The sequence below is a fragment of the Pseudophryne corroboree genome, chromosome 11, assembly GCF_028390025.1.
Source record: "Pseudophryne corroboree isolate aPseCor3 chromosome 11, aPseCor3.hap2, whole genome shotgun sequence".
NCBI classification, from domain to species: domain Eukaryota; kingdom Metazoa; phylum Chordata; class Amphibia; order Anura; family Myobatrachidae; genus Pseudophryne; species Pseudophryne corroboree.
The window spans coordinates 134,220,411-134,246,250 of NC_086454.1; the positions used below are offsets into that span (position 1 = coordinate 134,220,411).

A 25,840-nucleotide genomic window follows, 5' to 3' on the forward strand; every position below is an offset into this window, starting at 1 on the left:
GAGAGATGGGGGAGAGAGAGAGAGAGAGAGTGAGAGATGGGAGAGAGAGAGAGAGAGGAGAGGGAGAGACGGGAGAGAGAGAGAGAGAGAGAGAGAGAGAGAGAGAGAGAGGGGCGGGGGTGGCAGGTTATCCTGCTGTCCCATTGTGAGCTGAAGATACTACTGTCTTTTTAAGTTGATCCTCATCCTTAAGTAGAGACTGTTTATACTCTACAGTGTTAGTTGGATAATGTAAAAATTACATTTGAGCACTATATTTTATATATGTGTAAGATTCATGGCACATTTAAAAAATAATGGTAGTTAGTAAAAATATTTTTATAACATAAAACAGAGTTTTTTGTGTAGGTGTTATCCGTTGTGGTAGCCCAATAGATGTTACAGTCAGCAGTGAAGTTAGACCCTATCTTTCCCTACCTTCTGGAGTTCTTGGAAGAACAGGTCTGCTCCTAGACTAGACCAAGCAAAGTCCCAGGCAAGTGTCCAAAGCTGGAAACTCTCCCCGTCCAGCTTCAGTGCAGCTGCACTGATTACCGTGGCTCCGGCTTTACAATGCTGGGAGCAGGTGTGCAGAGTCGATCAGGGAGAGCCACTGTAGAGGCCGTAGTGATCTGAGCATCCCCGGATGGTGAAATTACCTAGCGTGTTGGAGGAAGAGGCCGGGCAGGGTTTGCGCTATGCTCAGATGGAATGCCTTGCCGTTCCAGCAGCATTGGTGGTGGAGGCCGGTCAGAAGCTGCGCTCTTCTCAGTTGGAGGGAGATCAGGAAGGACGCAATACGTTGTTATTCCAGGGTGTAGGTTCAAAGTAAGGCCAAAGTAGCCGTGCAGAGTACACAGCGCCCCCCCCTCCTTCCGGCGCCCGGGGCACGTGACCCCCTAGCCCCCCCTAGTTACGGCCCTGGTACAACCCACTACTGGTAAAGATGTTAAAGCCAATCGAGTAGGTGTCCAAATAAGTGGTTGGCTCGATTGGCTTTAACATATTTACCAGTAGTGGGTTGTACCCTACCCCCCATTCCATCTTAGGGGTGTAAGTGGAAGCGGTCCTGCCTGTCCATAAATTGGGTGCTTCTATTTTTGTATGGAATATTAATCTCTTTTATGTGGATTGTGGTGATTAAAGAGAAACCATTGTTTTTTTATATAAATGGACTGATGGAGTTTTTTTTTAAAAGAGTTGTTGCGAAGCTGTATACACGTACACAAGATTGATAGAGGATTCTAGAGAAGGAGGGTCCATTAAAGATACCTTTGGATGCACATAGGGCTTATCATTCAGGTAAGCTTGGTTCTAATGACCTGTATGCTATAGATGATGATGTCACAATGCCTTGAATTGAAGAGAGGGTGAAAGAAACCTTTATGGGAACATAGGGTACTTAACAAAGGTCAGTCGTTGGTGAAACTATAAGTGAATGGCCAAATACAGAGACCCCCTTACAAATACTGTTGTACTCTGCTTTTTTTGAGGGTTCTTAAAACACAAGGATTCCAGATTTACTTAGCAGCGCTTGGAGATCGTCCACCAGTGTATTGTTGTATGTAGAAAGAAGTGGTGTTCTTTTGGACGTATATCAAGCTGCAGCTAGGGCGCAAGTCATTGTTTCATTTTTTGTATTACATAAATACATCTACTTGTGTGTAAAGTGTGTGCCGGTCAGAGTATCCAAAGGGCAGCTTAGAACAGCACATTCCACAAAGTGAAAAGGGACAAAATGGTAAAAAAAACTGAAAAAAAGAGGGAAATATCCCTCTCTCAGCTTAGAAAGAAATTTAGAGGATTAGATTCATTGAGTCCATTTGGTACCACCGAACCCAATCTATGGATCCATCTTGCTTCCAATTTTTTTAAAAGGAGTGATTGGTCCCCACTAGTGGCGTAAGTTTGTCCCATTTGCCGGGAGGCAAGAAAAATATTGGTGCCCCCCCTATAAATATTATTTGCTCCTACATAGCAAGCCTGCAGATTCTAACTACATGAAGCTACTACAAAACCGTTGCAACTAGGCAGATCTATGTAGGTGTCCAGCAACACACTACATAGATCTGCCCAGTCACTCACAATGCTGATTATTTCTCTGACAGTAAATTTGCAAGTGTCATACCCGGGATTAGAACCCACAACCTATTACACTGGAAGCATGCACCTTACTGATGGAGATATCTGCTCTTGCATAGAAAGTATGAGAATTCTACTTCCAGTGTATCTATAATAAAGAGGGTGCGATTTGTAAGGTGTAGTGACTAGTGGGGAAGTCGGCTATGGAAGAGATACCGGCTGCTGTCAATTAACTTAATTGATTAATATAGCTGAACACATGGAACAGGAGGAGAGGTGCCCCCCTTCAAAGCAGGAGCCCGGCGGCAGCTGACTCCGTTGCCTCCCAGAGTTCTGCCTCTGGTCCCCACCCCTTTTGGGTACTGGAACCCAATCAATAATTCGGCACTTGAGTGAGGCCACTTGATGTCCTGCTGCCAAGAAGTGTTGGGCAACCGGCTTGTCGGTCCGCCCTGTTAGCAGTGCTTGATGGATCGAACTGCGATGGTTCGCCATCCTTTCTCTAAATGTACATGTGGTCATCCCCACATAAGGATGGCCACACGGGCATATCAGCATATAAATTACATGGTCAAGGCGGCAATGTAGCCTAAATCTGATGTTAATTGACTTCCCACTCAGGGGTGCGGGAACTTATCTCCAACCAGCATGGAACGGCATGTGACACATCCCAGGCATTTTACGCAGCCCCTCTTTTGTGGATTTAGCCAACCACTTTCTCCATTGGCAGTATGTCTTGCCAGGTGCATCAGAAGCTGCTTCAAATTACGGTCGCGTCTGTAAGCCATCATTGGCGGATGTTCAAACATTCCCTTCAATTTAGGGTCAGACTTTAGTATTGGCCAATGTCGCCTCAATGAGGATCCAATGCTGGTCGATTTCCCATCAAATAGTGCAACATATATCATTCGAGCCTCTTTTACTGGTTTTGGCTCCACAAATTTTGAACGTACCTTTTCCAAACAAGCATTAATCGTACTCTTTTTATGTCCCCTCTCAAGGAACCGGGTCCTCATCTCCAAAATTTGTGTTTCTGCAGTTACTGGGTCTGTATTGTTCCTTAGAACGCGCATAAACTGCGAAATGGGTAAAATCGACCTGAGTGAGGGTGGGTGGTTACTTGTAGCATGTAAGATCGTATTACGATCTGTCTCCTTTCTAAATAGGGTGGTACCCAGTCTGGTACCTTTACGGAAGATCGTTAAGTCCAAAAAATTAATAGAACTTCTGCTTACGTGTCCAGTCAATCGCACTGTAGAATCTAAAGTATTTAGCTGCTCCAACATACCATTAAAATCAGACTCAGTACCGTCCCACAGCATAAATATATCATCTATAAAACGCTTGTAATAGATAATCTTACTGCCATATTTGGGTAGGATATTAGTTGTCTCATATTGATGCATGAAAATACCTGCATATACTGGGGCCACGTAGGAACCCATAGCCGTCCCCGAACATTGCATATAATAGTCACCCTGATACATGAAGTGGTTGTTGGTCAGGATCAACTCCAAAAATTCTAAGAGTCCCTCAATTGGAACAGCCGATGTACCTGCTGAAATAAGTAATTTCCTTACTGCCTCAAGCCCCAAATCATGGGGAATTATGGTGTACAATGACGGCACATCAAGTGTCACAAGTAGTACTCTCTCATCAACATCACCCAGTTCCAAGATCTTAGTTAGAAAATCCCCTGTGTCCTTCAGATAGCTTGGAATAAATGGAATCAAATCCTGTAGAAAAGCATCCACAAACATCGCTAAAGGTTGTAATAGGGACCCCCTGGCGGATATGATCGGTCTGCCCGGGGGGCCGACCAATGTTTTATGAAATATATATATATATATTTGTTACCTGACGACAGTGAAATACACTGAAACGTTGATAGCATCAGCAACATGCTTGAGTCTCTTTGTTAAGCCGAGTGCCACACCCTCTGTTCGAGTATATCTATCTATCTTTCTATCTATCAATGACGTGCAGTGAGGTCAGTGGCTGGGGAGGCACTAGCAGCTAAACACCCCCATTGAGGGGGGGGGGGAGTGTAGTCCCCTCACACACCACTAAAACCAGCACCAGGCAGAACCAGCCAGGGGGGATAATGCCATAGCAGGAGAGACACTCAGTGTGGGGTCCCCCTGCCATGCCATTAAAGTGCCCCCCAAGCCAGTCAGCCCAGGGCTGGAATTCCTTGGAAAGCGGGGCCCCAAAAAATTTAAATGGGGTCCCCCGTCCCGAGCAACAACCAGCACTGGGCTGATAGCCCAGTTCTATGCCCCGCACCCCTGGTGGCGGTGGGTGCGGGGTTCATTGTATGCTAATATTGTTCTTTACAGGTGGCCTACAGGTCCCAGCATGCCTGCCCGGACATAAAGGGCCAGCTGGCACCTGTAGTCCACATTTAAAGAAAATATTTAAAAAAATCACAACACTGTCTTTAAAAAAAGTTTTATTACTCAGGTTCTTTACCTGGGGGTGGTGGCCTTTAAGCTATTTTGCGTGGCCACCGCCTTCCCAGGGCTTCCGGCGTCTTCACCTGGGGGGGCGCCACCTCCCCAGGGCTTCCGGCATCTTCACCTGGGAGGCGGTGGCCTTTAAGCTCTTTTGCGTGGCCGCCTTCCTAGGGCTTCTGGCGTCTACACCTGGTGGGCGGCGGCTGTTAAGCTCTTTTGCATAGCGGCCGCCCATCCAGGACTTCCACGGTGTCTTCTTTCTTCAGGAGCTCTTCACTGCTCCTCCTCCACCGTCGGACTGACGCCACTGCCTCGCGCCACTTTTGAAACTGGTACCACTCCGCTGCCAAACTCTGCAGGATGGCAGGCAGGATCCGCCACCACCACCCGCACCTCCGCCTCATCCACCCTGCCGCCACCTACGCCCGCACCTCCGCCGCATCCCGCCGCCGAGCCCATTAAGTGATGACAGCAGATCCAGTGATGGATCCGCTGGCTAATCACTGTGGCCTCACTTACAGGGGAATGCTTTCATGGGTTGAAAGCACGTCCCTGTATGTAAAAGCCCATTGAAATTACACAGGAAAGCGGCACCTTTAGAGGTGCCGCTTTCCTATGTAATTTCAATGGGATTTTACTGCCCATGGTTGGCCCCGCCTGCGCCCGCCCCTCGCTCCCACACCTTTCCCTATTCACATCGGGAGTCACCACGATAGGTGCCTTCCAAACACATTTAACACCTTGATAATGATTAGAATAATAAAGGAGATACTTATGACACAGAATATGTGTCACAAGTATCTTCTTTGTATTATTTTAATCATTAATGACAGGGGAGGCACTGCCTCTCCTGACTGCACATCCCTGATTATATATAAGTGTGTGTATATATATATATATATATATATATATATATATCTCCAAATCAAATTTATTAACCCATGGAGGTCTGGATTTGGAGTCACACTCAAAATTAAAGTGGAAAAACACACTACAGGCTGATCCAACTTTGATGGAATGTCCTTAAAACAAGTCAAAATGAGGCTAAGTAGTGTGTGTGGCCTCCATGTACCTGTATGACCTCCCTGCAACGCCTGGGCATGCTCCCTCCAACTCCTGGACAGTCTGTGGTGCAACGTGGCGTTGGTGGATGGAGCGAGACATGATGTCCCAGATGTGCTCAATTGGATTCAGGTCTGGGGAATGGGCGGGCCAGTCCATAGCATCAATATCTTCGTCTTGCAGGAACTGCTGACACACTCCAGCCACATGAGGTCTAGCATTGTCTTGCATTAGGAGGAACTCAGGGCCAACCGCACCAGCATATGGTCTCACAAGGGGTCTGAGGATCTCACCTCGGAACCTAATGGCAGTCAGGCTACCTCTGGCGAGCACATGGAGGGCTGTGCGGCCCCCCAAAGAAATGCCACCCCACACCATTACTGACCCACTGCCAAACCGGTCATGCTGGAGGATGTTGCAGGCAGCAGAACGTTCTCATTGGCGTCTCCAGACTCTGTCACGTCTGTCACATGTGCTGAGTGAGAACCTGCTTTCATCTGTGAAGAGCACAGGGCGACAGTGGCGAATTTGCCAATCTTGGTGTTCTCTGGCAAATGCCAAACGTCCTGCACGGTGTTGGGCTGTAAGCACAACCCCCACCTGTGGACGTCGGGCCCTCATACCACCCTCATGGAGTCTGTTTCTGATCGTTTGAGTAGACACATGCACATTTGTGGCTTGCTGGAGGTCATTTTGCAGGGCTCTGGCAGTGCTCCTCCTGTTCCTCCTTGCACAAAGGCGGAGGTAGCGGCCCTGCTGCTGGGTTGTTGCCCTCCTACGGCCTCCTCCACATCTCCTGATGTACTGGCCTGTCTCCTGGTGGCGCCTCCATGCTCTGGACACTACGCTGACAGACACAGCAAACCTTCTTGCCACAGCTCGCATTGATGTGCCATCCTGGATGTGCTGCACTACCTGAGCCACTTGTGTGGGTTGTAGGGAGGTCATACAGGCACGTGGAGGCCACACACACTACTGAGCCTCATTTTGACTTGTTTTAAGGACATTACATCAAAGTTGGATGAGCCTGTAGTGTGTTTTTCCACTTTAATTTTGAGTGTAACTCCAAATCCAGACCTCCATGGGTTAATAAATTTGATTTCCATTGATCATTTTTGTGTGATTTTGTTGTCAGCACATTCAACTATGTAAAGAACAAAGTATTTAATAAGAATATTTCATTCATTCAGATCTAGGATGTGTTATTTTAGTGTTCCCTTTATTTTTTTGAGCCGTGTGTATATATATATATATATATATATATATATATATATATATAGTGGGGCAAAAAAGTATTTGGACAGCCACCGATTGTGCAAGTTGACCCACTTTAAAAGATGAGAGAGGTCTGTAATTTCCATCATAGGTACACTTCAACTGTGAGAGACAGAATATGAAAAAAAAACTAGGAAATCACATTGTATGATTTTTAACAATTTATTTCTTTATTCTTGCGGAAAATAAATATTTGGACAATCAAATAGTTTAACGCAATACTTTGTAATATAACCTCGGTTGGCAATTACAGAGGTCAAACGTTTCCTGTAGTTCTTGACCAGGTTTGCACACACTGTAGCAGGTATTTTTCCCACTCTTCCATGCAGATCTTCTCTAGACCTGTCATGTTTTGGGGCTGTCGCCGGGCAACACGGACTTTCAACTCCCTCCACAGATTATCTATTGGGTTGAGGTCTGGAGACTGGCTAGGCCACTCCAGGACCTTGAAATGCTTCTTACGGAGCCACTCCTTAGTTGCCCGGGCGGTGTGTTTGGGGTCATTGTCATGCTGGAAGACCCAGCCACATTCCATCTTCAATGCTCTTACTGAGGGAAGGAGGTTTTTTCCCAAAATCTCATGATACATGACCCTATTCATCCTCTCCTTAATACGGATCAGTCGTCCTTTCCCCTTTGCAGAAAAGCAGCCCCAAAGCATGATGTTTCCACCCCCATGCTTCACAGTGGGTATGGTGTTCTTGGGATGCCATTCATCATTCTTCTCCCTTCAAACACGGCGAGTGGAGTTTATACCAAAAAGTTCGATTTTGCTCTCATCTGACCACATTGCATTCTCCCGATCCTCCTCTGGATCATCCAGATGGTCACTGGCAAACTTTAGACAGGCCTGGACATGTGCTGGCTTAAGCAGGGGGACCTTTCGGGCGCAGCAGGATTTCAATCCATGACGACATAGTGTGTTACTAATGGTAACCTTTGTGACTGTGGTCCCAGCTCTCTTGAGGTCATTGACAAGGTCCTCCTGTGTAGTTCTGGGCTGATTCCTCACCGTTCTCAAGATCATTGATACCCCACGAGGTGAGATCTTGCATGGAGCCCCAGGTCGAGGGAGATTGTAAGTGATCTTGTATTTCTTCCATTTTTTAATAATTGCTCCAACAGTTGATCTCTTCTCACCAAGCTGCTTGCCTATTGTCGAGTAGTTCATTGCAGCCTTGTGCAGCTCTACAATTTTGTCCCTGGTGTCCTTATACAGCTCTCTGGTCTTGGCCATGGTGGAGAGATAGCAGTCTGACTGTTTGAGGGTGTGGACAGGGGTCTTTTATAGAGATAACCAGTTCAAACAGGTGCCATTAATACAGGTAATGAGTGGAGGATAGAAGAGCTTCTTAAAGAAGAAGTAACAGGTCTGTGAGAGCCAGAAATCTTGCTGCTTGGTAGGTGTCCAAATATTTATTTTCCACAAGAATATGCAAGTAAATTGTTTAAAAATCATACAATGTGATTTCCTGGGTTTTTTTTTTCATATTCTGTCTCTCACAGTTGAAGTGTACCTATGATGGAAATTACAGACCTCTCTCATCTTTTTAAGTGGGTAAACTGGCACAGTCGGTGGCTGTCCAAATACTTTTTTGCAGCACTGTATATATATATAGCAACCAAAGGTGGTCCGGCACTCCAGTAACTTTATGGCAAATTGCCTCGGTGCCCTCTGTTTTACAAAAGGTAAAAATAACAAGGAATGACAGTGGCACTCAAAGGACTTGTGAAAAAGATCTATATCAAGAAAAAATCACATAGAAATACCAATGCTTCGGGGGCCTGTAGCCCCTTTGTCAAGATGTGCTATATATATATCAGGGCTGTTTTTCTCAGAAATTGTGGGGCCCAGGACTGACAAAATAGGCAGCCCCCCCACACAGACACCGGGAGGGGGTGGAGCTGTGGATAATGTGGGTGGAGCTACAGTGAGGGTGGTGCATTAATTGGTGCGTACACCCATTTAAAAAAAAATTGTCAAAGTTTTGGACTGTGGGGGTAGGTGTAAATATAACATGTCAATCTATCAACTGGCTGTGCAGATTAGAGGACTGACGGTTTTACTTGCGACAGAGTCTTGCCATACGTGTGATTTTAAACCTTGATGTATGTGAACATTTAGTTTTTATATAAAGTGTATCAAATACTACATTGACGTGTGCGCTCTCCAATCTTTTCTGCATATATATATATATATGTATGTATTTATATATATATATATATATATTTAATATCAAAAGTGTGGTTGGTGCGCTACTTCCCTTTTTGACCAGTATAATGTATTCAGGAAATGTCTTTAGAGATGGACTTGCACTTTGGTTCCACAGGAGTCCCTGCAGACGGCAGCTCAGTCCTTCGGGGTGTCACTAGGTTCAGTGGCAAAAAAACTGGAGAAGAGAGAAGAGGACAAGCGCCTAATAGTGCAGTAACTTTGTGCCAACTTTGGATATTTATAATGAAGTATCTCTAGGTAATCTGCGTACCGGAAAGTTGATTTTTAGCAGGCACATCAAAATTACAGCGACTGGTTCCTCCAGTAGGTTATCTGCCCCACAACTGGTCACCGTTTTCGCGTGAGCAGATATCTCACAGGAAATATCTTTCGGTCCGAGTTATTCGCAATAAAGCACGGTGCACAAAGGGTATGATCGCCTGCGCCTCGATATCCAGCTCCGGTTATCTGCTGATAGCCGGGAGCTGGATATCGAGGCGCAGGCGATCATACCCTTTGTGCACCGTGCTTTATTGCGAATAACTCGGACCGAAAGATATTTCCTGTGAGATATCTGCTCACGCGAAAACGGTGACCAGTTGTGGGGCAGATAACCTACTGGAGGAACCAGTCGCTGTAATTTTGATGTGCCTGCTAAAAATCAACTTTCCGGTACGCAGATTACCTAGAGATACTTCATTATAAATATCCAAAGTTGGCACAAAGTTACTGCACTATTAGGCGCTTGTCCTCTTCTCTCTTCTCCATATATATTTAATATATAACCAATATCTTGGCAGAGACAAGGTGGCACTGTAAGTCTTACTCAAACAAACTTTATTGCTCTCTACATTTCAGGGGACGAACCCCTTTCTCCTGACGAAATCCATTGATTTCCCTTACTTCCCTATCGTGATATAAAATGAATTACTCCAAATCTGAGGCCCTTGCCTTACATGTGTCACCTCATTTGCAGTCCACATTGACTTATCAGTTTCCTTTTCTTTGGAGACCCTCTGCTATTAAATATCTTGGTGTTTACATTACCAAAACATACATTCTTCCCTATTAGACCAACTTTGTTCTAAAACTCTGCAAATGGACCTTGTCAGTTGGGATCGCAATGGATGTTTCCTGAATTGGTAGGGTGAACGCTCTCAAAATTAATATCCTTCCTCATTTGTTATAACTCTTTCAAACTCTCCCAATTGTAGTTCCCATTACAACCTTGACCTCCTTACAGAAAGCATGTAATCACTTCATATGGGCATGTCATAAACCTCACATCAGCCGTTCAATTCTTAGTAAGGGTACAGTTTCGGGTGGTTTAGGGCTTCCTATTTTACAGTCCTACTACACACCCTGTTACCTTAACCATGTGCTCTCCTGGCACTCCACCCCTAGAGTGAATAAATGGGTGGATATTGAGAACTCCTTGTTTCAGGGAGGTGTGCTTAGTACTTTGGTTTGGCTTTTCAGAGCCTGCAGACTGGTCTCGACTTGTTCAGTTCCCACTATCAACGTCACTCTTCAGCTGTGGGATAGATCATGCATCAACCATAATCTCTCCCCTTATCCATCTCCATTGACTGCGCAAAGGGACCACCCCTGATTCCCCAAGACGGCGGCACTGTGAAGCCAAGATGACGGCGCCATGGCATGCCTGCAATACAAGCAGGTCTATCCACGTTAGAAGTAATTCCGCTCCCTCTTCATTTCAAGATTTTCAGGAACGCCTCGGCCTTCCCTCCTCGTGCCTCTTTTAGTACATTAAAATTGTTAGTTTCTTCAACTCTCAAACTATGGGGGTAATTCCAAGTTGATCGCAGCAGGAAATTTTTTTAGCAGTTGGGCAAAACCATGTGCACTGCAGGGGGGGCAGATATAACATTTGCAGAGAGAGTTAGATTTGGGTGGGTTATTTTATTTCTGTGCAGGCTAAATACTGGCTGCTTAATTTTTACACTGCAAATTAGATTGCAGATTGAACTCACCACACCCAAATCTATCTATCTCTGCACATGTTATATCTGCCTCCCCTGCAGTGCACATGGTTTTGCCCAACTGCTAAAAAATTTCCTGCTGCGATCAACTTGGAATTACCCCCTAAATCTCCCTCTTTGTGCTTACCAACATCTTTTGAGCACTTCTGTTTATATTCCATTGGAAGGAAAGGCAACATATCGTAATTTACAACTCTGTTTAGGCTCCTGACCATCCTCCATGGAAGCAGCACGAGTTGTTGTGGGAATCAGACCTTATTGTGTCCTTGGACAATGACCAAAGGGATGAAATTAGGTTGTGTGTAGCTAAAACTTCTTTTAGCATAGTTATTTACTGATGGACAGGATGCCGGTTGTCAAGATCTCGACAGCGGCATCTCGCCTGCCAGAATGCCGGCAGCAGGGTGAGCACTAAGAGTTCCCTTGTGGGCTCGCTACGCTCGCCACGCTGCAGACTCAGTGGCTTGCTGCACTAGCCACATGTTCTATTTCCACCGTATGGGTGTCATGGACACCCACGAGTGGGAATAGCCCCTGTGCGCCGGGATTCCAGCTGCCAGCATTGTCGGCTGTCGGAATTTTGGTGTCGGTATCCTGATCGCCGGGATCCTGACAGCCAGCAAATTGATTGCATCCCGTCAGCATCCTGATCCTTTCGGGATTCCATTGTCGGTGTTCTGACGGCTGTCGAAACTCCAGTGTCGGTATCCCAACAGCCGTAATCCTGAATGTATACCTGTGAAACTTGTTATAAAGTTTATACTTATTGGTATTTAGTTTCCACTAAACTTCATGCTATTTTTCCTGCCACATCCAAAATGTGTTGGAGACTCTGTGGGGTCACATTCTTTCATATATGGTGGGCTTTCCCCACTATTTGCTTCTCTTGGAACCATGGACGCCAAGTGCTTACTCAGGCCCTTTGTTTTCTCCGTTGATTTCCCTCCCCCTTCCTCCCTCTATTCTTTCAGTCATTTTTTTTGTTTACCTTAATGTTTTGTTTTGTTTTTCTCCTTTCACGTTTTTATTTTAAATAATATAAAAATCTTGGTGTGACCTTTAGACTACTGCAAATGATCTACTGTCTGTGTTGGCTTGTATTCATGTGTTATGCCATTATGTAGACTTTTTCTCAAAAATGTTTGTATCACTGCTACTTGTTTTTGTTATGTACCATTTGTATATGTTTCAATGCATAACGTACTTTTTGCATGTGGTCTTGCATATTGTATTCTCTTTTGGTCTTCCCTCGATAAAATACTTTGATTTAAAAAACAAACAAAAAACCTTGACTTGTATCTATCAGACAAGAACAAATGGCAGAGTGCTTCTCGGCTAAGGTTTAAACATGGGCATAAGTTCCTCCTTCCATTTCCATATGTTTTTACAATATATATAGAGCCTCACTCTATGGTCTATGGTAAGTGATGTTAACACTTTGATTACTGGAATGCCTATAAGTACAGAATTATACAGTACTTATCACCTGAAATTGGTACATGCGTTGATGATCCTGTATAACTGCGTGGTTACGCAGTATATTTTAGTTAATATCTTGTATTAGACAATCATTACACTTAGGGGCAAATGTATGAAACGGTGATAACACCTTTGGCCTCTGTTGGTAACGCCGTTGCCATAGTATGATCGGCACTTACTAAGCAATGAAAGTCTGCACTTTCTGCAGCGGGGTATACTGGCATTCCACAGGGAATACATCGGGGTGTAGAGTTGGATGTTGATCCGAGGCACCAACAGGCTAAAGCTTTGACTGTTCCCAGGATGCACTGCATCGCCTCCTCTATAACCCCGCCTCCGGGCACTGGAGCTCAGTTTGAAAGTTGGTGCCTGCAGAGCAGGTCACTAACAGGTGGGGCTGCACTAGGCAGCCCTGAAAATAACTTTTTAAGAAGACTTCAAGGGTCGCAGCACTGTTAATGTCATTCTGACATTCTCTGCTGCGGCTCCATCACCTCCCCAGCAGCGCTGCATACTCCTGCAGCCGAGTTCCCGGGTACTTGCAGCAGGGGGGCACCGGTCTTCAGGCACACCACCGCTGACGCTCTCCTGGATCGCGTGGCTGCACATCAGGGAGGAGGGTCCCCCAGGTGGGACCTGCCGGTAAATCGCGGTCCGGTCACGGTCCCAGGAGACGGACTGCGCCACTGGCGCGGACACTGTACTGCACAGGGTCCCCACTATATCCACCAGGGCAGGGAGCACAGGTCGGATTTACTAAAATCCATTTTACATAGGTGGTGAGGACCAGCATAGGGGATAAGGCTCTGACCTTTAGCCCCTACCCCTGCTCTGGGCGCCATCTACTGCTGGTGTTCCCGCCCTGGAGCTGCATTTCACTCTCCCTCACTCCCTGACAGAGATTTTGGCGCCATCTTTACACAAGTAGCTGGGCTGATCTCCGGGACTGCAGGGCACTGTCTCCTCTGTAAAGCCGCCTGTCTCATCAGTGCTGTGCATTTACAGGCACTTAAGTATTCTACATGTCATTTTAGACAGTGTTAGTTAAGAACAAGTGTACTGCTACCTGAATATTTAGTACAAGTATTCTGTGATATACATCCAGTATCTACTGTGCATTGTTATATCTATATACATACATTTCTCTAACGTCCTAGTGGATGCTGGGGACTCCGTAAGGACCATGGGGAATAGATGGGCTCCGCAGGAGACATGGGCACTTTAAGAAAGAATTTAGATTCTGGTGTGCTCTGGCTCCTCCCTCTATGTCCCTCCTCCAGTTTGAATCTGTGCCCGGACGAGCTGGGTGCTGTTTAGTGAGCTCTCCTGAGCTTGCTATAAGAAAGTATTTTGTTAGGTTTTTTTATTTTCAGGGAGCTCTGCTGGCAACAGACTCCCTGCATCGTGGGACTGAGGGGAGAGAAGCAGCCCTACTCTTTGCAGATAGGTCCTGCTTCTTAGGCTACTGGACACCATTAGCTCCAGAGGGATCGTACACAGGATCTCACCCTTTGTCGTCCGATCCCGGAGCCGCGCTGCCGTCCCCCTCGCAGAGCCGGAAGACAGAAGCCGGGTGAAAGAAGCAAGAAGACTTCGAAATCGGCGGCAGAAGACTCCAGTCTTCACTGAGGTAGCACACAGCACTGCAGATGTGCGCCATTGCTCCCACACTACACCCACATACTCCGGTCACTGTAAGGGTGCAGGGCGCAGGGGGGGGGCGCCCTGGGCAGCAATTAGAGACCTCTTTGACAAAAGTTTGCATATATACAGTTGGGCAATGTATATATGTATGAGCCCCCGCCAAAAATTGTACATGAAAGCGGGACAGAAGCCCGCCGTCGAGGGGGCGGGGCTTCTTCCTCAGTACTCACCAGCGCCATATTTTTTCTCCACAGCACCGCTGAGAGGAAGCTCCCCAGCCTCTCCCCTGCAGTTACACGGTAGAAGAGGGTAAAAAGAGAGGGGGGTGGGGCACATAATTAGGCGCAAAAATCAATATAAACAGCAGCTACTGGGTTAACATTAAGTTACTATGTTATTCCTGGGTTAATAGCGCTGGGGTGTGTGCTGGCATACTCTCTCTCTGTCTCTCCAAAGGGCCTTATGGGGGAATTGTCTTCAGATGAGCATTCCCTGAGTGTGTGGTGTGTCGGTACGTGTGTGTCGACATGTCTGAGGTAAAAGGCTCCCCTAAGGAGGAGATGAAGCAAATATGTGTGTGAGAGGGTGTCTCCGTCGACAACGCCGACACCTGTTTGGATATGTGTAATTAAGTACTAAGGTGAATTTATTGCACAAAAGATTAGAGAACAGACAGGGAATCTACCCAGGTCTGTCCCTATGTCGCAGAGACCTTCAGAGTCTCTCAATGCTCACTATCCAAAATAATAGACACTGATATCGACACGGAGTCTGACTCCAGTGTCGACTACGATAATGCAAAGTTACAGCCAAAATGGCAGAAAAGTATTCAATATATGATTATGGTAATAAAAGATGATTTGCATATCACTGATGACTCATCTGTCCCTGACACAAGGGTACACATGTTTAAGGGGAAGAAAGCTGAGGTAAATTTCCCTCCTCTCATGATGAAAAAGAGCGGGAATCTCCAGACAAGAGACTGCAGTTTCCCACAAAGAATTCTCAGGTATCCTTTCCCTACTAGGGCCAGGATACGATGGGAATCTCCCCTAGGGTGTCATAGCCCTGACGTAACAGCTATCCTCAGGGATCCTGCAGATAGCGTGCACATTCTGGTACACTACTCAGACCGGCGATTGTGTCGGCATGGGTTTATAGCGCTGTGGCAGCGTGGACAGGTACCTTATCAGCAGAGATTGAGACCCTAGTATGTATATATATATATATGTATATATAGAAAAATTGTAGAGAAAGGGCACTCGATCAAACGTACAATTAAACTTTTATTATCACCCACAATTGGGCATAATGGTGAATGAACAACAAACCACGGTGGCTCAGTCTTGAATATCAAAAAAACAGTTCCAGAAAGTGTGGCATCGTCAGTGCCTACGTAATATTTCCATGGCAATGTATCACAAAAGCAAAATTAGATGACAGCTAATGGAACAGACTTAAAGGAGCACCATAAATGCTGCAATATTGGAGTGTGCAAGTATTCAACAACAAATCATATGTATATATAGAGATATATATATATTAAAGATGCTGTCTTAAGAGATATATATATATAAAACATGCCCAAAGAGACATGAGTCTACTGGGTCCTAGAGTCAAAGCTATGTCGATTTCTGCTTGACGTGTCCTGTAGAATATGCAATGGACAGATGATGCCGACTTAAGAGGCATATGGAAGGCTGAGAATTGTGTGGAGAAGGGTTCTCGGACCTGGTCTCCACAGCTATAGCTGGTAATTCTGATATTTTGCCTTATATTCCTGCACAGCCTAGGAAAGCACGACATTATCAAATGCAGCCTTTCGAACAAGGAAACAAGAAAGTCCGAGGTGCGTCCTTTCTTGCCAGAGGCAGGGGCAGAGGAAAGAAGCTGCACAACACAGCTAGTTCCCAGGAACAGAAGTCCTCCCCGGCCTCTACAAAATCCACTGCAGCATGTCGCTGGGGCTCCACAGGCGGAGCTAGGCCCGGTGAGGGCACGCCTTCGTAAGTTCAGCCACAAGTGGGTTCATTCCTTGTTAGATCCCTGGGCAATAGATATTGTGTCTCAGGGATACAAGCTGGACTTTGAGGAGATGCCCCCTCACCGACGGCCCTGCCGGCTTCCCCCCACGAGAGGGAAACAGTGTTAACTGCAATTCACAAATTGTATCTTCAACAGGTGGTGGTCAAGGTTCCCCTCCTTCAACAAGGAGGGGGTTATAATACGACCATGTTGTAGTCCCGAAACTGGACGGTTCGGTCAGACCCATATTGAATTTAAAATCCCTGAACATATACCTGAAAAGGTTCAAGTTCAAGATGGAATCGCTAAGAGCGGTCATTGCAAGCCTGAAAGGGGGAGATTTTATGGTGACTCTGGACATAAAGGATGCATACCTTCATGTCCCCATTTATCCACCTCATCAGGCGTACCTCAGAATTGCGGTACGGGATTGTCATTACCAATTTCAGACGTTGCCGTTTGGTCTCTCCACGGCCCTGAGAATATTCACCAAGGTAATGACGGAAATGATGGTGCTCCTGTGGAAGCAAGGTGTCACTATTGTTCCGTACTTGGACGATCTCCTCATAAAAGCGAGATCAAGAGAGCAGTTGCTGAACAGCGTATCACTTTCTCTGGAAGTGTAACGGCAACACGGCTGGATTCTATATATTCCAAAGTCGCAGTTGGTTCCTACAGCTCATCTGCCTCTCCTAGGCATGATCCTAGAGACAGAACAGAAAAGGGTTTGTCTCCCGATAGAGAGAGCTCAGGAGCTCATGACATGGGTCAGGAATCTATTAAAACCAAAACAGGTGTCAGTGCATCACTGTACTCGAGTCCTGGGAAGGATGGTGGCATCATACGAGGCCATTCCCTTCGGCAGGTTCCATGCGAGGACCTTCCAATGGGACTTACTGGACAAGTGGTCCGGATCACATCTTCAGATGCATCGGTTAATCACCCTTTCCCCCAGGGCCAGGGTGTCTCTCCTGTGGTGGCTGCAGAGTGCTCACCTTCTCGAAGGTCGCAGATTCGGCATTCAGGACTGGGTCCTGGTGACCACCGATGCAAGCCTCCGAGGGTGGGGGGCAGTCACACAGGGAAGAAATTTCCAAGGGCTGTGGTCAAGTCAAGAGACTTGCCTTCACATCAACATCCTGGAACTAAGGGCCATATACAACGCCCTACGTCAAGCGGAGTCCCTGCTTCGCGACCAACCGGTTCTGATTCAGTCAGACAACATCACCGCAGTGGCTCATGTAAACCGCCAAGGCGGCACAAGGAGCAGGGTGGCGATGGTAGAAGCCACCAGAATTCTTTGCTGGGCGGAGAATCACATAAGCGCACTGTCAGCAGTGTTCATTCCGGGAGTGGACAACTGGGAAGCAGACTTCCTCAGCAGGCACGACCTCCACCCGGGAGAGTGGGGACTTCATCAAGAAGTCTTCACCCAGATTGCAAGTCGGTGGGAACTGCCACAGGTGGACATGATGGCATCCCGCCTCAACAAAAAGCTACAGAGATATTGCGCCAGGTCAAGAGACCCTCAGGCGATAGCTGTGGACGCACTGGTGACACCGTGGGTGTTCCAGTCGGTCTATGTGTTTCCTCCTCTTCCTCTCATACCCAAGGTGCTGAGAATCATAAGAAAGAGAGGAGTGAGAACAATACTCATTGTTCCGGATCGGCCAAGAAGGACTTGGTATCCAGATCTGCAAGAAATGCTCACAGAGGACCCGTGGCCTCTGCCTCGAAGACAGGACTTGTTACAACAGGGGTCCTGTCTGTTACAAGACTTACCGCGGCTGCGTTTGACGGCATGGCGGTTGAACGCCGGATCCTAGCAGAAAAAGGCATTCCGGATGAAGTTATTCCTACGCTGATAAAGGCTAGGAAGGATGTGATGGCTCAACATTATCACCGTATATGGCGAAAATATGTGGCTTGGTGTGAGGCCAGGAATGCCCCTACGGAGGAATTCCAGCTGGACCGTTTCCTTCACTTCCTACAGTCGGGAGTGACTTGGGGCCTTAAATTGGGTTCCATTAAGGTTCAGATTTCGGCCTTATCCATTTTCTTTCAAAAAGAACTGGCTTCTCTGCCTGAAGTTCAGACATTTGTAATGGGAGTGCTGCATATTCAGCCCCCTTTTGTGCCTCCAGTGGCACCTTGGGATCTTAACGTGGTGTGAGTTTCCTGAAACCACACTGGTTTGAACCACTCAAAACGGTGGAATTGAAATATCTCACGTGGAAGGTGGTCATGCTATTAGCCTTGGCTTCGGCTAGGCGTGTGTCAGAATTGGCGGCTTTGTCACATAAAAGCCCTTATCTGGTTTTCCATGCGGATAGAGCAGAATTGCGGACCCGCCCACAATTTCTGCCGAAAGTGGTTTCATCCTTTCATATAAACTATTTTCTATTTTCTATTTCTATTGTGGTGCCTGTGGCTACTACTGACTTGGAGGATTCCGAGTCATTGGATGTGGTCAGGGCTTTGAAGGTTTATGTAGCCAGAACGGCTAAGGTCAGGAAAACAGAATTGTTGTTTATCCTGTATGCTTCCAACAAGCTTGGGGCGCCTGCTTCAAAGCAAACTATTGCTCGCTGGATCTGTAACACGATTCAGCAGGCTCATTCTGCGGCTGGGTTGCCGCTGCCTAAATCAGTTAAGGCCCATTCCACAAGGAAGGTGGGCTCTTCTTGAGCGGCTGCCCGAGGGGTCTCGGCATTACAGCTTTGCCGAGCGGCTACTTGGTCAGGTTCAAACACCTTTGCAAAGTTCTACAAGTTTGATACCCTGGCTGAGGAGGACCTTGTGTTTGCTCATTCGGTGCTGCAGAGTCATCCGCACTCTCCCGCCCGTTTGGGAGCTTTGGTATAATCCCCATGGTCCTTACGGAGTCCCCAGCATCCACTAGGACGTTAGAGAAAATAAGATTTTACTTACCGGTAAATCTATTTCTCGTAGTCCGTAGTGGATGCTGGGCGCCCGTCCCAAGTGCGGACTTCTTCTGCAATGCTTGTATATAGTTATTGCTTAAATAAGGGTTATGTTATAGTTGCATCATGGTTAATCTGATGCTCTGTGATTGTTCATACTGTTAACTGGTTAAAGTTATCACAAGTTATACGGTGTGATTGGTGTGGCTGGTATGAGTCTTACCCTGGATTCCCAAAATCCTTTCCTTGTACTCTTCCGGGCACAGTTTCTCTAACTGAGGTCTGGAGGAGGGACATAGAGGGAGGAGCCAGAGCACAACAGAATCTAAATTCTTTCTTAAAGTGCCCATGTCTCCTGCAGAGCCCGTCTATTCCCCATGGTCCTTACGGAGTCCCCAGCATCCACTACGGACTACGAGAAATAGATTTACCGGTAAGTAAAATCTTATTACCTATATATAGTGTTACTAGTCCAGTGCAGTTTTATTGTTTATCTATAATAACTTCTGCATTGTACCTGTGACTGAGTGTGCCTGCAGGTGCTGTGTGGATTTCATTTTAGAGTATCACACGTCTTGCTATCACTATATTCTGCACCCTGGGGGGCTAGGTGCGGCAGGGTCTCATATGTGTGTATATATATATATATATATATACACTGCTCAAAAAAATAAAGGGAACACTTAAACAACATAATGTAACTCCAAGTCAATCACACTTCTGTGAAATCAAACGGTCCACTTAGGAAGCAACACTGATTGACAATCAATTTCACATGCTGTTGTGCAAATGGAATAGACAACAGGTGGAAATTATAGGCAATTAGCAAGACACCCCCAATAAGGGAGTGGTTCTGCAGGTGGTGACCGCAGACCACTTCTCAGCTCCTATGCTTTCTGGCTGATGTTTTGGTCACTTTTGAAAGCTGGCGGTGCTTTCACTCTAGTGGTAGCATGAGATAAAGTCTACAACCCACACAAGTGGCTCAGGTAGTGCAGCTCATCCAGGATGGCAAATCAATGCGAGCTGTGGCAAGAAGGTTTGCTGTGTCTGTCAGCGTAATGTCCAGAGCATGGAGGCGTTACCAGGAGACAGGCCAGTACATCAGGAGACGTGGAGGAGGTCGTAGGAGGGCAACAACCCAGCAGCAGGACTGCTACCTCCGCCTTTGTGCAAGGAGGAACAGGAGGAGCACTGCCAGAGCCCTGCAAAATGACCTCCAGCAAGCCACAAATGTGCATGTGTCTACTCAAACGATCAGAAACAGACTCCATGAGGGTGGTATGAGGGCCCAACACCATGCAGGACGTTTGGCATTTGCCAGAGAACACCAAGATTGGCAAATTCGCCACTGGCGCCCTGTGCTCTTCACAGATGAAATCAGGTTCTCACTGAGCACATGTGACAGATGTGACAGAGTCTGGAGACGCCAATGAGAACGTTCTGCTGCCTGCAACATCCTCCAGCATGACCGGTTTGGCAGTGGGTCAGTAATGGTGTGGGGTGGCATTTCTTTGGGGGGCCGCATAGCCCTCCATGTGCTCGCCAGTGGTAGCCTGACTGCCATTAGGTACCGAGAAGAGACCCTCAGACCCCTTGTGAGACCATATGCTGGTGCGGTTGGCCCTGGGTGCCTCCTAATGCAAGACAATGCTAGACTGGAGTGTGTCAGCAGTTCCTGCAAGACGAAGGCATTGATGCTATGGACTGGCCCGCCTGTTCCCCAGACCTGAATCCAATTGAGCACATCTGGGACATCATGTCTCTCTCCATCCACCAACGCCACCACAGACTGTCCAGGAGTTGGTGGATGCTTTAGTCCAGGTCTGGGAGGAGATCCCTCAGGAGACCATCCGCCACCTCATCAGGAGTATGCCCAGGCGTTGTATGGAGGTCATACAGGCACATGGAGGCCACACATACTACTGAGCCTCATTTTGACTTGTTTTAAGGACATTACATCAAAGTTGGATCAGCCTGTAGTGTGTTTTTCCACTTTAATTTTGAGTGTGACTCCAAATCCAGACCTCCATGGATTAATACATTTGATTTCCATTGATCATTTTTGTGTGATTTTGTTGTCAGCACATTCAACTATGTAAAGAACAAAGTATTTAATAAGTATATTTAATTCATTCAGATCTAGGATGTGTTATATTAGTGTTCCTTTTATTTTTTTGAGCAGTGTATATATATATATATATATATATAGTGCTACACAGTATATACTGTTTGGGGTTTTTTACTGTGTATTTCAGTCACCTCATACCGCTTTAAACCTCTGTTTGTGCCCTGTATTTACTGTCACATAAATCAGGGGGTTATTTGCAGGTATTGTGTTTGTCTGGCTATACTGTACTATTACGCTCTAAGGCTACATTCCCTTTAATGTCTACCACACAGGGCGGGAAATCCGCGGACGCTTCTGCATCATGCAGTGCTGCCACCAAGGATTTACCTGAGGGGAAAGTTTTAGCTGATGGTTCAGGCACTGGGTGCCATACATCTCCCAGTCAGCTTGCGGCACCTGTGGCCAATCAGGAACCACCTTGGACAGCGTTCTCAAGTATGCTGAATGTGCTTGTGACACGTCTTATGCCCCCTGTGTGGCCTCCTGTGCCATTGCAGCCACATATTGTCCCTGTAGTTAATCCGCCCTGTGCGGACACTGTCTACCCAGTTACAACAAATAAATCAGTCTTTGGTTAGACAAAAGTCTACCCCACGCACCTCTGGGTTCAAGGGGTGATCTAAGCGGGCCATTTCTTCCTCACAATCCACTAATATTTTGGATAATTCTTCTGATGAGGATGGGGAATATACTGATCCGTCAGACACTGATACAGTCGCTTCTGATGAGGAATCTACAACCCAGGTTGATGTTCCTGACCTAGTGGAGGCTATTAAGCATATTCTCCTGATGATGAGATCGATCCCACTACTGAGTCTAAGAAACCTGATAAGTTCAACGTCAGAAGGTTACTAAAGTAGTCTTACCACATTCTGACCATTTAATTGAAATACGTCAGGAATCCTGGTCGTCTCCAGGAAATAAATTTTCCCTGTCTAAAAAGATGATAGATCGTTATCCTATCCCTGTGGAATTGAGTAACAAGTGGGAAACTGCACCGCCGGTGGACTCTCATTTCACCCGTCTTGTGGTGTCATCTACTCTGCCTGTCACCTCACTGAAGGAACCGACCGATAAGCGTGTGGAGGGATGCCTGAAGTCTATTTACTCTCTTACCGGTGCTGTACATAGACCTACTATAGCGACCTCCTGGGCCGCGAAAGGAATTGAAGCATGGGTTCATGCAATTGAGGATGAGCTGCCTCAGGATATTTCTGACACTGCCAGACAATATCTGTCTCATATTACCAAAGCCTCCCACTATATTCAGGAGGCGGCCTCTGAGGCAGGTGTAATGGCGGCCAAGGCGTCTACTACGTCTATACTGGCTCGCCGAATTCTGTGGTTGAGGTCCTGGAAGGTGGACCTAGACTCCAAAAAGACCTTGGAGGTGCTCCCTTTTAAGGGAGAAATCCTTTTTGGGGAGGATCTGAATAAGATTGTGACTGACTTGGCAACTGCTAAGACTGTGTTTCTCCCAAGTACTAATCCTTATGCACCGAAGGCAAAGAGTACCACTTTTCATTCCTTTCGACCTCCAGGGAAGGCAAAGGGTCAGGCGTATCCAAGACAGGCTCGTACTTCCAAATCCACTAAGCCCAAACCTAAACAATCCTGGGCCGCCCGTCAGCCTGCTTCTAAACAAGACAAGCCTGCTGCATGACGGGGCGGGCCTCCCCCTGGGGGACCCCAAGGTGGGAGGCCGACTTCTGCATTTCACCCAGGCCTGGTTAAAGACCACTTCGGACGCCTTGGTGCGAGAAGTTGTCTCTCACATGTACGCAATCTCTTTCAAGAGACGTCCCCCTCGCCAGTTCTACTCGACGGCTATCCCTTTGGATCCGTTGAAAGCGCAAGTTCTACACTTGGTTGTGCAATCCCTCCTGGACACAGGAGTGGTAGTGCCGGTACCTCTGTCCCAGAGAGGCAGGGATACTATTTGACCCTGTTTCTAGTTCCGAAGCCAAATGGGTCCTTCCGGCCTATACTCAACCTCAAAGCATTGAACAAATTTGTGAGAGTGTCCAAATTCCGTATGGAAACTCTTCACTCTATTGTACTGGCCATGGAACCCGAAGACTATATGGTATCCCTGGACATACAGGATGCTTACCTGCATATACCTATTGCCATGTCGCATCAACAATATCTGCGGTTTGCTATTGGCAACCTCCATTATCAGTTCCAGGCTCTGCCATTTGGACTGGCCACGGCCCCTCGGATCTTCACCAAGGTCATGGTCGTGATGACGGCCCTTCTCCACCGTCAGGGAATCAGGATCCTACCGTATCTGGACGACTTGCTGATCCTGGTGAACTCCCAAGATGTCCTCCTCAGTCATCTGGAACTGACGGTCCAATTCCTACAGACCCACAGGTTGCTCATCAACTAGAAAAAGTCCTCGCTGGTCCCTGCTCGGAGCATGGTGCACCTGGGGGCACTGCTGGACACACACAGCTAGACTTTGTTCCTGTCTCCAGAGAAAGTACTGAAGCTTCAGGACAGGATCAGATACTTCCTCTCTTGCCCAAGAGTGCCGATACATTCGGCGATGCAAGTACTAGGCCTCGTGGTGTCAACTTTCGACGTGGTAGAGTATGCTCAATTTCATTCCCGCCCTCTGCAGAGGTGAATCCTTTCCAAGTGGGACGGCCTACCCCATCGGATCAGGTCTCACATGATCTCCTTGACTCCGGAGGTTCGTCTGTCACTGAGCTGGTGGCTACATGACCAACAATTGAGCAGGGGCTGTCCCTTCTGGATCTCCAACTGGGTCCTCCTGACAACGGAGGGGCGCGGTGTTGGAGCAACACTCTCTCCACAGTGGCGTACATAAATCATCGAGGCGGCACTCGAAGCCGCATGGCAATGTTGGAAGTATCAAAAATCCTCCGTTTGGCGGAACGCCATCTGCCAGCAATATCGGCAGTGTTCATTCCCGGAGTCCTCAACTGGGAAGCGGATTTCCTCAGTCGTCAGGACGTTCATGCCGGAGAGTGGAGTCTTCATCCGGAAGTCTTTCAACTCCTAGTGAACAAGTGGGGCCTACCAGATGTAGACCTGATGGCGTCTCAACACAATCACAAGGTTCCGGTCTTCGGATCAAGGACAAGGGATCCTCAAGCAGCGCTTGTGGACACACTGGCAATTCCATGGAACTTTCGGCTGCCATACGTGTTCCCTCCAGTGCCACTCCTGCTCAGGGTACTATGGAAGTTCAAGCAAGAAAGAGGAATACTACTTCTAGTCGCTCCAGCGTGGCCCAGACGGCATTGGTTCTCAGGCCTCCAAGGTCTATCGATAGAGCGTCCTCTTCTACTTCCTCAACGCCCAGACCTCCTCGTTCAGGGCCCTTGTGTCTATCCGGACCTGGCAAGACTGGCTTTGACGGCGTGGCTCTTGAAACTTGACTCCTGAGGGCCAAAGGATTCCCTGAGGTGGTTATTCAAACTATGTTGAAGGCCCGCAAACCATCTGCATGGATTTATTACAGGGTCTGGAACTCTTACTTCACATTGGCCCTCATTCCGAGTTGTTCGCTCGCAAGCTGCTTTTAGCAGCTTTGCACACGCCAAGCCGCCACCTACTGGGAGTGAATCTTAGCTTATCAAAATTGCGAACGAAAGATTCGCAATATTGCGAAAAGACTTCTCTGTGCAGTTTCTGAGTAGCTCGAGACTTACTCTTCCAGTGCGATCAGTTCAGTGCTTGTCGTTCCTGGTTTGACGTCACAAACACACCCAGCGTTTGCTCAGACACTCCTCCGTTTCTCCAGCCACTCCCGCGTTTTTCCCAGAAACGGTAGCGTTTTTTCACACACTCCCATAAAACGGCCAGTTTCCGCCCAGAAACACCCACTTCCTGTCAATCACATTACGATCACCAGAACGAAGAAAAAACCTCGTAATGCCGTGAGTAAAATTCCTAACTGCATAGCAAATTTACTTGGCGCAGTCGCACTGCGGACATTGCGCATGCGCATTAGCGACTAATCGCTCCGTTGCGAGAAAAAAATAACGAGCGAACAACTCGGAATGACCCCCATGGTGTGCTGCTAAGAATTATGATGCCTATTCGTTCAGAACTTCCAGACTTTTGGCTATTCTGCAACAAGGCCTAGATTTAGGCATTTGTCTGGACTCCCTCAAGGCTCATATATCTGCCTTGCAGGTGTGGTTTCAGAGGAAAATTGCGTCTATTCCTGACTTTTCATACTTTCACTCAGGGTGTTTTATGGATTCAGCCTCCCTATGTCCCTCCTGTGGCTCCATGGGATCTGTTGTTGCCTTAAATGCCCTACAAGAGTCTCCATTTGAACCTCTTGAGTCTGTGGACCTTAAGTGCCTTACGCTTAAGGTCGTGTTTCTGCCGGCTATTGCCTCTGCTAGGAGGGCGTCGGACTTACGCGCTTTGTCCTGTCGTCCACCCTTTTTGATTTTTCCCCGTGACCGGGCAGTTCTTGGAACTCGCCCCGGTTATCTACCTAAAGTAGTATCTTCTTTCCATCTTAACCAAGAGATTGTGGTTCTAGCTTTTACCTCTTCTGGTTTGTCTTCCAAAGAACG

At 47.1% G+C, this 25,840-nt stretch overlaps 1 protein-coding gene across 5 annotated transcripts in view; it reads left to right on the forward strand.

Moving 5' to 3' along the window:
• The window catches only part of GPHA2 (glycoprotein hormone subunit alpha 2), a 289,765-nt gene that overhangs the window by 176,543 nt on the left and 87,382 nt on the right, over positions 1–25,840 (forward strand). For 3 of the 5 annotated variants that reach the window (XM_063946136.1, XM_063946134.1, XM_063946135.1), the window contains exon 5: positions 12,379–12,492. The exons of the other annotated variants lie outside the window; for them this stretch is intronic. In XM_063946136.1, coding sequence (XP_063802206.1) covers positions 12,379–12,492 — 114 coding nt within the window. The remainder of the gene's footprint in view (positions 1–12,378; positions 12,493–25,840) is intronic. 5 annotated transcript variants of the gene reach the window in all.